This window comes from Ptychodera flava, chromosome 7 (assembly GCF_041260155.1).
Source record: "Ptychodera flava strain L36383 chromosome 7, AS_Pfla_20210202, whole genome shotgun sequence".
In the NCBI taxonomy this organism is placed as follows: Eukaryota; Metazoa; Hemichordata; class Enteropneusta; family Ptychoderidae; genus Ptychodera; species Ptychodera flava.
The window spans coordinates 40,004,695-40,019,680 of NC_091934.1; the positions used below are offsets into that span (position 1 = coordinate 40,004,695).

At 37.3% G+C, this 14,986-nt stretch overlaps 1 protein-coding gene across 1 annotated transcript; it reads left to right on the forward strand.

Annotated features, from left to right (window-relative positions):
* Window positions 1-6,245: 6,245 nt before the first annotated feature.
* On the forward strand, window positions 6,246-7,013 carry LOC139136502 (histamine N-methyltransferase-like). The gene is made up of 2 exons (XM_070704225.1): window positions 6,246-6,255; window positions 6,616-7,013. The coding sequence occupies exons 1-2, from the start codon at window positions 6,246-6,248 to the stop codon at window positions 7,011-7,013; spliced, it is 408 nt and encodes a 135-aa protein (XP_070560326.1).
* The last annotated feature ends 7,973 nt before the right edge of the window (window positions 7,014-14,986 follow it).

Consider the following 14,986-nt stretch of genomic DNA (forward strand, 5'->3'; position numbering starts at 1 on the left):
AGAGCTCGGCTTTTCTGTTCAGTGTAGCTGCCACCTATCCAGTTTACCACCCGTCCGCGAGATTTCAGTCCGGTACCTGTGGCACCGATACATTGAAAATCTCTTGATAACAGTGTAATTTATGCTATGCGTGATATAAATGTACTCTACTTTTCTTTCCTAAAGCTTTGTGTTTGATAAGTTCAACTCTTCTGTGTTGCGATATCCCTTCTGTGAAACCACGCCACATTCATCACCCCTCTTCTAAAAATTCTGCAAATCGACGGAATTTTTTACTTCACAAATTTCTTGATGTAACAAACTGAGTTCGTTGCCGAGCCAGTCGCCTAAGACTTCACCGCAAAGTCTTTCATTTGTGCCATTTACTTTAGCTATACAATCAAAGTGGAGACGCAATATAAGTTGTACAAATTGTTGGCGGTTTTGCCAAATTTGTAGCAACAAAGCATGGCAGGTCTTAGTTGTCAGCTGCCTGCTGCGTTTGGTGGATATCTTATCAGTCTTCAGACCATAAAACAGACTCTTGTTTAGGTAAATGCCAGGTCAAATAGCAAAGTACTCAGCCAAGTTGCTGGGTAATTACCTAATTTGGTGTTCCGATAACTCGTGCGCCAAGTGTAAACTTTTGCTCAAACTTTCCTTGGGGAATCTTTCAACCATTCTCTTTCAAATTCACGAATAAAAATCGGGGGTAACCATGCAAAGTTTGGTACTAGAGAAACAAATATTTACCGATATTTAAAATTCAAAATGGCCGACATCCCTGTGTTAACTCTATGAAGAAAGATAAAATTTTCCAATTTCGAAAAATTAAGCCGGTGAAAAGTATTCTTAACACGATTGGAAATATTTTGGGTTTTAAAGGATTTTGAAAAGTGTGTCAAAAAGTATTGAAAAATAAGGCACCAGACCATAATTTGTTGCTACAGACTAAGGTAAATTTCTTAATTTTGTTCAATCTACTTCGCAACAAAGTTAAGTTAACTGATTTTTACTAAATCTAGTCAAATTTGCTTTTTTTGCAAATGTAAATACAGTGAAATAAACAAAAATTTTGCAAACTGTACTTATCATATAATTCTGCAATGTTTTGAATCTTACAAATTTTGATCCTTTACCTGTTTTTGATATATCACGGTTGTCAAATTGCGATTTTTCGAACAGTTATAACCACTACTTTGTTTGACTGCTGACAGTACATTGTAAACTCTCCTATTTTGCTAAACTGTCATTTTCATTGTGTGGTAGATGTTCAGGAAACTAAGGTATTTCATACTTTTGAAGTTAGTACCTCAATAAGGCAAAGTAAAATAGTTAAAATTGTATTTTTTTATTCTATCTACTTAAAAAATACAATGAGTTCAGGTATCTGGTGAAATATTTGTATTAAAAAGATATTTTGAAATTGAAAAGTTGAAAATGTCTAAAAATTGTACATGACAACTCTACCTTATATTTTCAAGGCCACCTTGAACATGACCCTCTATTTTTCAAAGGCCACCTTGGACATGACCCTCTATTTTTCAGGGCCACCTTGGACATGACCCTCTATTTTTCAAGGCCACCTTGAACATGACCCTCTATTTTTCAAGGCCACCTTGGACATGACCCTCTATTTTTCAAGGCCACCTTGAACATGACCCTCTATTTTTCAAGGCCACCTTGGACATGACCCTCTATTTTTCAGGGCCACCTTGGACATGACCCTCTATTTTCTCAAATTACCAAAACTTGGGGAATGGACAAAACAATAATGACAATTTCAAAGAAAACAATAGGGTCTGTCATTTTGAAATGGTAGAAATCTATTTATTGTGCAAATTTATCAAAAGTGTCGGGTACCCTACAGCTGAAAGTTACAATATTACAGATTACCCTTAAAAACATGTGAATTGCAAAAACAGAAGAGTAGATGAGCTTAAATTTACTGAATAAACCAATATTACTACAATATCCTATTATCCCAAAATATTTCCAATCGTGTTTCTTACACCAAGAGCTCTAAAATGAACCCCACAAGTGGTATATCAGCAGATAATTTTACAAGTTTGAGAGTTTTGTCCCCGAGGCGCGTTCTACCTATTGATTACCTCTGATGTGTGATATTTTCAGCATTTCAACAACTTACAAATTCTACTAAGAAGAAGGTAATGTCAAATAGTGGAATCATTTCATTATTCGCAATTTTTTGCGAAGAGTCGAAGAGTCGTGCCAGCTCCCGCCTTCAGCTCAGATTTGTTGAAAACCTGTCTTAAACATATATCAATGGAGAGAAAGGTTACTATCTCGGATAGTTTTCCGAACCGGTAAAATCAATTCGAGTAACGGTACCCTGTGGAGGCATGTGACTGTTACATGATAAACACGTGACAGAAAACATACACCACACATTACTCCACTGACGGCTCATACCCATGCATGCGGGAACAATAATTTTACACCTTATAACACATGGCAAGCTATTTTGGACTTGGAATAGCTATAAATCCCAAAAACTGATGACCTTAGTGATATGAATATTAATTAAGGTAGGAAGACTGGGAAGAACAACATATGGGATAACATATTAACACAAACATGCTAAAAATCAGTTTGTCCTGAACCATGCCCTAGTACAGCATGAAGTGTCAAAAGCCTCAACATATCCCGTATGATTAGAGGACATTGACTCAGTCTTTGTAAAGACAACGAGGACGAGCAATAATGCGACCACATTTAACAGTCACATGACCCTTACATGTATGTAAATAATTATTACAAAAACTCAAATCTCAGCTTCAGTAAATTATATTTGTAGGTTAATTGATTAAATTCTAAACGAGTTAATCCAACATTAGACACGCCACATAGTTCATTCAACACCATTGATACTTCAGACTATAGACTATAGACTATTTTGAACATATATATTGTGTGTTAGGGGAGGGGAAGGTTCATATTCTCTCAATAAAATTTATTACTTTGAAACAAACTATGTTGATTTAGTGACAAGTGTTTGTTTCAGACTGTTTTATCTTGCCCCGTGTCAGACCTGTGATTGGAAATTTGGCATGTTGGTTCTCAATAAATAAACAATGAAATATATACTGGAGGTCATATGTTAATTTATGAAAATATATGAAAATAATATGCAAATGTTCATATAAATATACTTTATAAATCGATATTTATATACTCTATAAATATCGATTGTCAGAAACTGTCCACATATTGGTACTTTCCTCTAAATATACATTTAATTGGTCAAGAAAATGATTTGAGTACACAGTATTGATTGCCATATCACTGTCAAGTAGTCCAGTGTCTACTTCGGCACTCTCTCCTGGCCAAGGATTTAATAATATGTATTGTACTGGTAGTTTTGATGGCATAGTTTAGCTTTGTGACCTGGAGAACCGCAGCTATAACAGAGAATCTTCGTTCGAAGGCGACAGACGCACTGGATATGGCCTGGTTCTTCACAGTTATAATATCAAGGATACTATAACTGTGATAGTTGATTAGTGCCATCGCAAGACAAAGGCACTGAAACTAAAGTACAAAGAAGTTGTTGACAGCAAAAGGCAGTACAACAGTACGACATCATTCATGTTAACCATCTTTCTACAGTGTTGTATGATTGGCAATATACACCTTTTGAACTCGAGAAGGTGCATTAAGCCGGCTTACACACCAAAACCAAGACTTAATTTTGTGTGTGTGGACACAAGCGGACTAAAACCTTTAATCCCCTATGTTTGCAAATCTAAAATAGTGTCTCAGAATGTTGGGTTTCGGTGATTAAACCTACATTCATTTGAGCTGTGACCACTTCTTTTGCAAATTGTACAGGATGGTAGTTGGAGTTGTTTCTGTTGTGGCAAGTTATGGTGCTGGTAACATCTGTGTGCTTGTGCATATCTTTCCTAGCAGACCTGTTAAAACTTGTAAATGCAACTCTTTCCTCAAAGCTTGATTATATGCTACAGATCAAGGGGTATTGTTGGTAGCCTACTTACTGTGTGGTTTATTAGGAACCAGCAGAAGAACAAGAACCTTTTGATCAGATTTGAGCAACCGTTTTGAGGTGTTTTCGTATTTGACTTTCAAAGACATCTGAGATGACTCAAGATTTTCTCTGGCTAAGTCACATGCCTTTTTAGTTTTTTACGAGATTCTGATACATACAGCAAAAGATTTAGAAATTTCTTTGTGTAGGTTCTTATACAAGCTAAAGTGGACTAAAACAAAGAGACTCTTAAGCTCTCTCTCTAACAGCAAAGAGATTGGCAGAGGACCTATACTGTTTAATGCCAAGCTGACCCATGACTTGTTGAAAAATTCCAGACATGAAGTTGGAGCCTTGATCGGACTGGACACATTTAGGAAGGCCAAATAAAGTGAAACATTTGACTACAGCTTTCCAAAAATTTTTGCCTTTATATTTCTCAGTGGTATGGCTTTACATAATTGTCAACATGAACTCATTTCGTGATCGTGTATTCGGTAGGGGCCCTAACACAGTCTATACGTTTCCGATTAAATGGTACATGAAATGCAGGAATTGGCTGTTAAGGGGCCTTTGGAATTTTCTTATTTGGTTTTCCTGCCATTTGACATGTGTCAAGTTTTAAAGAAATGTGCTATATCCTTCCTGAAACTAGGCAAATAAAAAGTACTGAGAATTTCATGATAGGTCTTCCTGACTCCTAAATGACCAGCCCAGGGGGTTTCACGAGCAAGGCGCAATACTTCAATACAATATGAATTTGGAACCACTATTTGATGTTTTATTACCCTACCGTCAGCAACCAAGACATCTATAGGTCTCCTTTTACGCATGAGAATACCAGACTTGGTATAATAACAAACAGGACTATCCAAAGTCTTAGCTCATCTACAACCCTGTCAAACAAACACAAAATATCTGGGTCTATTGATTTTTAATACGATATGATCTAGGAAATGTCTGACCTTGGTGAGCAGACGTTTTACCGGAGATTTTAAAATTCATTAGGGATAACAGAGTGTTATTGCGAGTGTGAGAAAAAATATCCAAACTTGTGTGACAAATCTGATCCCCAATTCCTTGGGGTGAAAGGTTCTATTATTCTAACATTACTGGCCACTGGGAGTGTGGGATCGACGGTGTGGGAAAAATTGATCCTAAACTCTCTGGAATCGACCCAACACTTTGCAGTATACTTAACACAAGCTCTGATTGCATGATGAACAGCTTTTCGTTTCACGCGCAAAATATTATCCAATGGAACGATGAGTAACACACAGACCGGAAGGACAAAGTTAGCAGGTCCGTGGCAGACAACAGCGTTGTCCCGATTTAGGATAATGTAGAACGACGTTGGTGACAGAGTCATAAAAGACCGCCGAATTTTCCAAAGAACAGATGAACATAGGCCACTTGTAACATATACCTATTTTTTCTGTGGGACATCTCTTCCGTAGCAGAATTTGGAGTATTGGTAGTGGAACTCGCCACGGAGTTCGCGTCTAGGTGGCCACAAAGTAGGATAGCCGCTGATAGAGTGAAATATTCAATGTTTCAAGTGTGAATTTATTACATTTGTGGTCATGTGAGCAAAGTAATCTCACACACCAAGGACCTGGGATCAGATTTTTCACACTCGTTGGGTATATTTTGTCTCAAACGAGCCGCAGGCGATTGTGAGGCAAAATATCCCGAACTCGTGGGAGAAATGTGATACCAGGTCCTTGGGGGATGAGATTCTATTAATCTCAGTCACAGATAGGAACTATGGGAATCTTAGGGGTACGGTGGCCCCAAACCTAATTATGCTTTGTATAGCAATTGCCGTGACATATGCGTGTCTTAAAATCCTGTAGAACTTACTAAACCACATCGTAATAAAGATTCATTCTAACTTTATTTAATTCTCATGCTCATGTACCCAATTACTTCATGGACAGGTGAAACTGATTTGAGGATGATATCGCACCTGCTGAAATTGTTCCCGAGCATACACAACATTGTTGTGGAACCAACTGCCGACCTCGTGGAGAAATATCGAAGCCTATTTAAAGCAAATCAACACCTAATAGAGGGAGTCGAGACAGAATGGAGCAGACACTAGTGATTCCCTGTAGGACTTTCAAAGCTCGTCGGTTCATCAGTTTCCTATCACTTTATAAGTGCCATCCATTCCCTGTATCACTTTGATGATTACAGAGCCAGACTGCATTATCTGTATGACTTGCTCGAAGAAGGGGGCATCTTGCTTATCGTCATGGTCGCAGGTAAGATTTGTAGTACACTAAATGACGGTTATGAACCACAGTTCTGAGTACTTGGTAAACCCCAAATCGTAATAGAAAATTTCCTTATTTGAAATGGCAATACATTTTGTAAGTATATTTTACCAAAGGATCTGTTGGTAACAAAAAATGAGACAAAAATACATTTACTTGAAGGTACTTTTAATATCTTTGAGTAGAAGAGAATGATACACTCTACAAAGGAAAGTATTCAAATGCCAAACTTTTTACAGAGTATAATGACCAATTGTTTGAAAACAACTGTGTCCCGTTTTCGAGAATATTAAACCGGAGATGTACGAAGAGATAAAAAACTTAAAATACCGACCTTATTGTCTGCAGAAGGCAGTGGAATGGCAAGACTTAGGAAGAAATTGCGACAGCTGGAAAGCAATTACTTCATATTCCCAGATGCGGAAAATGGAGCATTCCATCAATATGATGCAGAGCATGTTTGCAAAGCATTTGATGATATGGGAGTCAAGTACCAATGCGTCCGCCACAGGTGTCGTATTGTGGTGACCGAATGTCTCATGAGGGATGATACGGAGAGTGGAAATATGATGTTGGATTTCTTGCTTCAAGTGTCACATTTTCGGAAAACAGCACCACCAAAGTTACAAAAGCAAGTTCTTGATTACATTAAATCCGCCGACTGCTGTGATCCCCGGGATGAAGGTGGGGAGCTGATACTTAACAGCGATTGTGATGCCGTCATTGTTCATAAATCTGCAGACTAGACTTTACAGTATTTCAATATTAAAACTATAAGCAAATTTGCTGTAACCAATTCTTTAGTATCCACACAGACCAGGATTATTTTGGCGTACTGATGTGACCGTTTTCAGGTGTGTTGTAATTAAAAAAGCAGTACTAGTTGTTACTATCCGTTCTTTCAATGGGGTCTTTTTTCCTCACGGACTCGCCTTGGCCTGCTGAGAGGTACCTGGGGATCTTCAGTGTATTGACTACACGAGACGTTCAGAGTTCGTTGGTATTACATAGACTTTATTTCTCTGTAGACAAGCTTGACGGTTACCATCGCGCAAGATACGCTTCTCCCGTAGTCTAAATGTATTTGGTCCGCTGTGTTCCTTTCTCTCTCAAGCAACTATCTTCGAGCAACTATCTCCGAGCAACGATCTTTGAGCATCTATATTCGAGCAACTATCCTAGTTGTATGTTGCAGAATCGGATTTTAAAAGTTATCTTTAAGGCGTGGCTTTGATCATACGATAGACATGAATTAAAGATAAAATGATACATCAATCATAAAAACTATCTACTGTTGATTGACCAATCAGAGTGCTCAATTCAGGGTGTTTTATTTACTCATAAAGCCTCGGTCACCAAATTCCGAATGACAGCGCCGTAGTAAAGTACTGTCCAATCAAAAGTGAACATGTCATATTCTGTAGACATCTTGTACGTTTTAATATTGAAAATTGGTAACACAGCGGAAACCAGCAGCGACACAATATCTGCTGTGCCCTAGGGCATTTATATAATGTGCCCTAGGGCATTTATAGGATGTTCCATCACATTGGAAGGCTATTTCACAAATAAAAGTTTTAATTCATATCCTAAACATGAGACATTGACAAAGGGGACAGTTGACGTAAACACATTGAAAACGAAAAATATCAGTTAAGGGCGATAGTTTTTAAGTCGGATAAAACCCTCGTACTCGGGCTCTTCTGGTATATAAAGTCCAACCCTACGATAAAATGTCTCGGCCTGTGGCCTCGACATTTTATCGTAGGGTTGGACTTTATAGACCAGAAGAGCCCTCGTACTCGGGCTTTATCCTATGCATAAACACCAGGGTCACAATTAATATTCAAACGTCACTGTGACACTGTGCAAACCCATCACGTGAAATTATCATATTCCTTCATGATTCTTAATATAATTCAAATATATTCCAGTTTTCATACCCACTTCCGTAAACATCTTCGTAACACGTAATTAGCGTTATTGTGCGTTTGTCTCAAATATAGTTTGTATGCAAATCGACTTATTATAGAGATCTTGTTGTATTAATTAACCATTTTACTGGTGTCGATGACCTCTAGGTTCATTAACCTTTGTCTGATATAAAATATCTCTGTAACAAAGTATACGGAAGCAAAGTTTTTAATAAAGCTACAACTTCTAAATAACAAAACTCTCATTGTCACTAGGAGAATGATTATATAGGAGCGAACTTGGCGGCTTTGTTATTTTACCACTCAATAAAAATGCAGTTCCATGGATCAAATAGAAACAGGATCACATTATACATTTATGATGTGCTTTTAACTCTGTTAGCCCTTTCTGTGGCATGTTGCACTTAAATAATGTGGAAATACTAGTTGAAGCTTTAGTTCAGGGTTTTTTTCAAGGGAAAGTCAGTTTTATTTCTTTTTTATGTGTCCGGTTCAAACAAAAACACCTTAAAACGGAAGAGCCTCGTCCTGAGAGAAGCCTCCTTGTTATCGAAAAGCAAAAAAGACAGTTTCCTTCAAGTTGGCAATCTTGAACTTATGTGAAAGTGAATTGTAAGAGGTGGTGAAAAACAATCCATCCTGTTTTGTATTAGAAAGATACTATACATATATCCGCGGCCGTGGGCATCAATGTCATCAAGTACACGACTTTGACATGTGTGCACGAAGCTAGTAAAGAAAGACGTCATGCTTTCGGGTGAAGTTCACCATTTACAGTCCCTCACACACTGACATGGCGATCTGCCGAGATAAACTGATATACTTTGTACTATTTGTTGACGTGGTGTGTCTTCTGAATACAAAACTCACTAGTGCTGGTAAAGTAGGAAGCCCACGCTAATAAGAATACTTGAAGAGCACCGATGAAGGCCCATGATCAAAAGCGACAGACAGAAAATCACGAAATAAAACTTTAAAACACAGAAGTCTCAACAGAAGTTTGTTCTCGAAACACACATAATAATCAAATAATTTCAAAGTAAAATTCAAAAACATGGTAACAATCTACAGGTCTCGTATTAAGAATGTAGTTGAACCGATTTAATTCACAAAATCTATTCAACAATGGGCTTCGACAACAAAATGAGCTCTTACTATTAAAGAAAGAAAGAAATTTGGTTTTAATTCTTACTAGGATCGCTTTAACCTATGTGACTGAGGGACTGGACAGAAATTACAAAGGCCAGGGAATACACTATTCAACAAGTAGCGGCTCTCAGAACAGGAACACCGTTAATATTTTTGACAAACTGCCATCGAGAATATAAAGAGCTCGGCTTTTCCGTTCACTACCGTTCAGTATAGCTGCCACCTGTCCAGTTGTCCCGGTACCTGTGGCACCGATATGTTGAAAATCTCTTGAAAAGAATGTAATTAATGCTATGCGTGATATACACGAACTCCACTTTTCTTTCCTCTAATAGTTTTTGTTTGATAAGTTCAACTCTGCGAAAAGAGAAACCTTTTGACAAAGAATTAGAGGCCATCGAACGATGATGGTCGATTTTTGCAATATTTTCCCTTTTTTCCTCCTAGAAGAAATGACAAGAAAACTTTAAAACCTAGATTTGCCATTGGTTAAATTTCAAAAGAGTAAATCAATATTAGACACACAGCATAGGAAATTCCACATCATTGATAAATCAAACTATAGCAAGATATTGTGACATCGCCCTTCGATTTTTCAGTATTTTATCACTTGAATTTAGCTTTTACCACTGACAAGACTTTGACCTATAGTAACCCCTTTTACACGTGGAACACCGTGAGAATGAATCCCTTTTTTATCTTCGAGACTCTTTGATGTCACCGTTCATGCGCTTTTAGTGAATGTATTGTTTTGACAACTGCTTATAATAAGTCATTAGCATTGACAGGACGCCATGTTGACAGATGTACTAATAGGAGCGACCTTCCTGCCTTTCACATCTGCCGACTGTTTTTAGTTAATTATAGATACACTCATCATGACCTGAGTCCAATTAGTATAGAACATTCTCAAGGTCACTGACATTAATGACCTCACAACCTTGAATTCAAGTAGTCATATTTGGAATGTTCTGGAAATTTAGTTAGCTGTGTAAGAGATAATGTAGAACAGTAATTAGCATGTCAATAAAAGTTCTAGATTGTTCTTATATGTCCTTATGTAAGCACATATGTATAAAAAGGGACGTGCACAGCTTCCAGTCAGACTTTTGGGATAATGTCTCTTATGTCTTACTTCAAGTCTTTGGAAACTCCAGAAGTAGTCATTCTCAAGACTTTTCAAGACCTTCACTGCCAACGCTGAATTTATACTGTGGACTTTGTGCAACTTCAAGCCTGCAAGCCAAAGGACTATTCATTCATCCGACAGACTGTTACAACTCTGAGACTGGAGCTTTGCCGTCCCAGCTGAGATAAGTAGTCTGTACACTTTTAAAGCTTGTAATCTATCCCTGACTTAGCAATTCGTTTTATTTTCGTAATAAATTTGGTTTAAACGTTAACTGCTGAGTTCACCCTTTTGTTCGTTTTCTCTGCACGTAACAATATGCAGATTTCGAGACGATTTCAGTTGTACACTTTCTAGACAGAGAGTCACTTCACTTCACTTCTTGATGCATTTCTTGACCCCTTTTGTTCGTTTTCTCTGCACGTAACAAAATTAGGGGCTTGTCCGGGATACGAATATTTTTAGCCGTTTAACAACATTTTGCCAGCCTTTTCAAAACTACTGTAGGCCTATACTGTGAACTCAGCCAAATTTAATCATGGCGGAATTCAAGCCAGACGAATTTATGGATGACCTTGATCAGGACACATTTGATTCCCTCAGAAAAGACAACCTCATCGCACTGGCCAATTTTCTTAAAGTAGAAGTTAAACGACCTATGCGCAAGCAAGAAATACAGTACAAGATTGCAAAACATTTAGTTAATTCAGGCCATTTTGAGCAGTCTGCCTTAAAAGATTATGAACATGAGTCTTCCTTTGAACTCAGAAAATTAGAATTAGAAATACAGGCAGATTTGGCACGTGAAATGTTACAAATGGAAGAAAGACAGAGAGAGAAAGATAGGCAGGAAAGATTAGCAATGGAAGAAAGACAGAGGGAAAAAGAATTGCAAATGGAAGAAAGACAAAGAGAGGAAAAAAGAGAGGAAAAAGAAAAGGAAAGAGAATTAGCAGAACACCGACTAAAGGTAGAAATGAAACGAGCTTGGGTAGTCAGGGAAATTCTTCCCTTCAGACAATTTTGACATCACTGAGCATTTCAGGTTAGTTCCCCCTTTCCAAGAAAAGGATGTTGATAAATATTTCCTTCATTTTGAGAAAATTGCTCAGAATCTGAACTGGCCTAAGAAGTCCTGGTCTATGCTTTTACAGAGTGCTTTGGTGGGTAAAGCCAGAGAAATTTACATTCAGTTGTCAGTAGAGCAGGCTTCAAATTATGATTCTGTGAAGGAATTAATTCTCAAGGGTTATGAGTTGGTGCCTGAAGCTTACCGTCAGAAATTAAGGAATTGTGAGAAGGCAAGGGATCAAACCTATGTTGAATTTGCTTGAACAAAAGAACAACTGTTTGATCATTGGTGTTCTTCTGAAAAGGTCAGTCAGAATTACGAACAATTACAACAACTTGCTTTGATTGAGGAATTTAAAAGGTGCATCCGGAGTGACATCAAGACATTTATCAATGAACAAAAGGCGGATACATTGGCCTCCCTAAATGTGTCCAGTCCGATCAAGGCTCCAACTTTATGTCTGGAACTTTTCAACAAGTAATGGATCAGCTAGGCATTAAACAGTATTGGTCATCCGCCTATCATCCAGAAAGTCAGGGTGCTCTTGAGCGATTTCATCAAACTTTGAAAAACATGATTAGGACCTACTGTTTTGACACAGAGAAGCAGTGGGATGAAGGAATTCATTTTCTGCTCTTTGCTGTTAGAGAGTCAATTCAAGAGTCTCTTTGTTTTAGCCCATTTGAGCTAGTATTTGGACATACAGTCCGAGGCCCACTTAAGCTCGTTAAAGAGAAATTCCTATCAGACGACGATGATTGTCTGAATATTTTGCAATATGTATCAGATTTTCGTACAAAACTCTCTAAAGCATGTGAATTAGCCAGAGAAAATCTTGAATCATCTCAGTAGTCAATGAAAACCAAATATGATAAAAACACCTCAAAACGGAAGTTTGAACCAGGTCAAAAAGTTCTTGTTCTTCTTCCTCCTGGCAAACCACTCCATGCTCGTTACTTTGGGCCATTTCTAATTGATAAAAAAAATTGAGCGATTTAAATTACATCATAAAAACACCTGACAGGCGAAAACAAAAACAGCTATGTCACATAAATATGCTTAAGCCATATTTGGATAGGGATAATCCAAATAAAACACAGCCTGTCAGTGCAGTCAGTTCAAACTCTTATAAAGACAGCGATACTGAAACTGACTTGAGTGAAAATACTCTAAATTCAAAGCTGGGCTCGGTCAAGCTTCAGAACTCAGAAATCCTGGAGAAGCTGGAGTCTACAAAGTTGGCACACCTCCAGCCAGAACAACAACAACAGCTGAAAGAACTGCTCCATGAATATAAACACCTGTTTCAAGATGTTCCAACGAGGACAAACATCACCTATCACAACGAAGATGTCTGCGACAGTAATCCAGTGGAACAACATCCAGACAGACTGAATCCTGCGAAAGCGGAAGATCTCAAAGAGGAAGCCAAGTATTTGCCGAACAATGACTTTATCGAACTCAATAAAAATAACTGGACTTTGCCATGCATACTTTATGCCAAATTCAGTGCCATTTCAAGTTTTCCAATACCAACTTGCAAGAGGATAGTCATGGGACAGATCATCCCGTTTGCTACTTTTCATGCAAATTTAACAAATCCCAGAGAAACTACTCTACAATTGAAAAAGAGTGTTTATCTTTGATATTAGCTTTACAGCATTTTGAAGTTTATGTTACTTCTTCAAATCAGCCAATAGTGGTTTATATTGATCACAACCCTCTTGTTTTTCTGCAGAAATTTAAAGGCAAAAATCAGAGATTGTTAAGATGGAGTATAATGTTACAGGAGTTTAATCTTGACATTAGACATATCAAAGGCAGAGACAATTTAATTGCAGACTGTCTCTCTCTCGTATTTAATGTTTATTGTTGTTCACACTTTTAAGATTACATTTGTAAAAGAAAGATTTTTCTTTGAAAAATTTTTTTTTTGAAGAGGGGGTGTGTTATGTAGGTCATTTTCCCCCACACTCATCATGACCTGAGTCCAATTAGTCTAGAACATTCTCAAGGTCACTGCCCTTAATGACCTCATAACCTTGAATTCAAGTAGTCATGTTTGGAATGTTCTGGAAATTTAGTTAGCTGTGTAAGAGATAATTTTAGAACAGTAATTAGCATGTCAATAAAGTGAGAAGCCCAGTCTGTTTTACTGTGGTGGACCACGTCTTTGTAGACGACCAACCTTTCTAAATAATGTACTCATGTACACGTATCGTGATTAAACTAAGTGAACCATGCTGTACCACTAGCCTGTATGTGCGTTGTTACCGGGCCCCATACACGAGTAATTGGAATAGCACCGACCACCACGAATAATATACATACCGGAATGATCACGACCACACTACCACTCGATCAAGCCACGTTACAATATATTTAACTCCCTGTTGCATTTTGATATCAAGTTAACGCGATCACAAACGTGTGAAGACAAAGGCAGCCCTAAGAATATATTATTCTTTTTCATCCAATTATAAATACTTCGAGGCAGTGTCCTGGGAGATATTCCGACCCTAGAAATGTGTTTTTGTATTTTCGAGACCTGAAACTCGTGTGAGAGATTTTCTTGTGAACAGTTATCAGCGACTGGAATTTGTATAGCAATAAAAGCAAACGAATATTTGCAAACATCCTATATTTTATACAATGTATCAAGACTTGTTAAAGGTCAACTAAATGCAGCCACTTAGGCTGCATTTGACTTTGATCGCCAGTGTACGTTCGCTAGTGTTTCAATTACCTGGAAGACTGTGCTCGTTTATAAACAATAGGTCATCAGGTTTCTTTTAGCTGATTAATTATAAGGAGTAACCCATTAAGAAAAACAAATTTCAAAATATCGAATAGGATAATTAGTATTTTGCGCAAACGTTTTAATATCTATTGTTACCGTAGTAGGGGGTAAGAACAGGGGCAGCTCATCACTTTATTTTTGGAAATTGTAAGAACATTATGCACGTTATTACGCCAACTTCTGCATTTTTATCACTGAGAACTGCTGGATGCATATAACTTGTAAATCATGCTCTAGTTTAGAGGCTTTCGGAATTTCTACGTTTCTTTAGTTTTCAATTTTGTTTATCATGATTTTAGTAATTTTTCAATGTCAGTTTTTCAACCCCTGTCATTTAAAAATAAAAATTGAGAATGAAAAAAAGTGTGGTTTTTTTCTACAAATTCTCCAATTCAAAATGAAATATTAGATTTTAAGTCTTTAACTTGAATTAAAATGAAATTATAACATTATTACTTAAATTGAGATTCGCTTCCAACAATATGTACCCTTTAATCAATCGAGTAAACTATTGCTACAATACTAAAGTTCATGTTTCTCTGGTTTTTAAAAATATTTAGTATCAGGGAGTTTTTATACCATCTTGACAGGATATATAACTTTGAAATAAAGTATGTTGGTTCAGTGAGACGCAA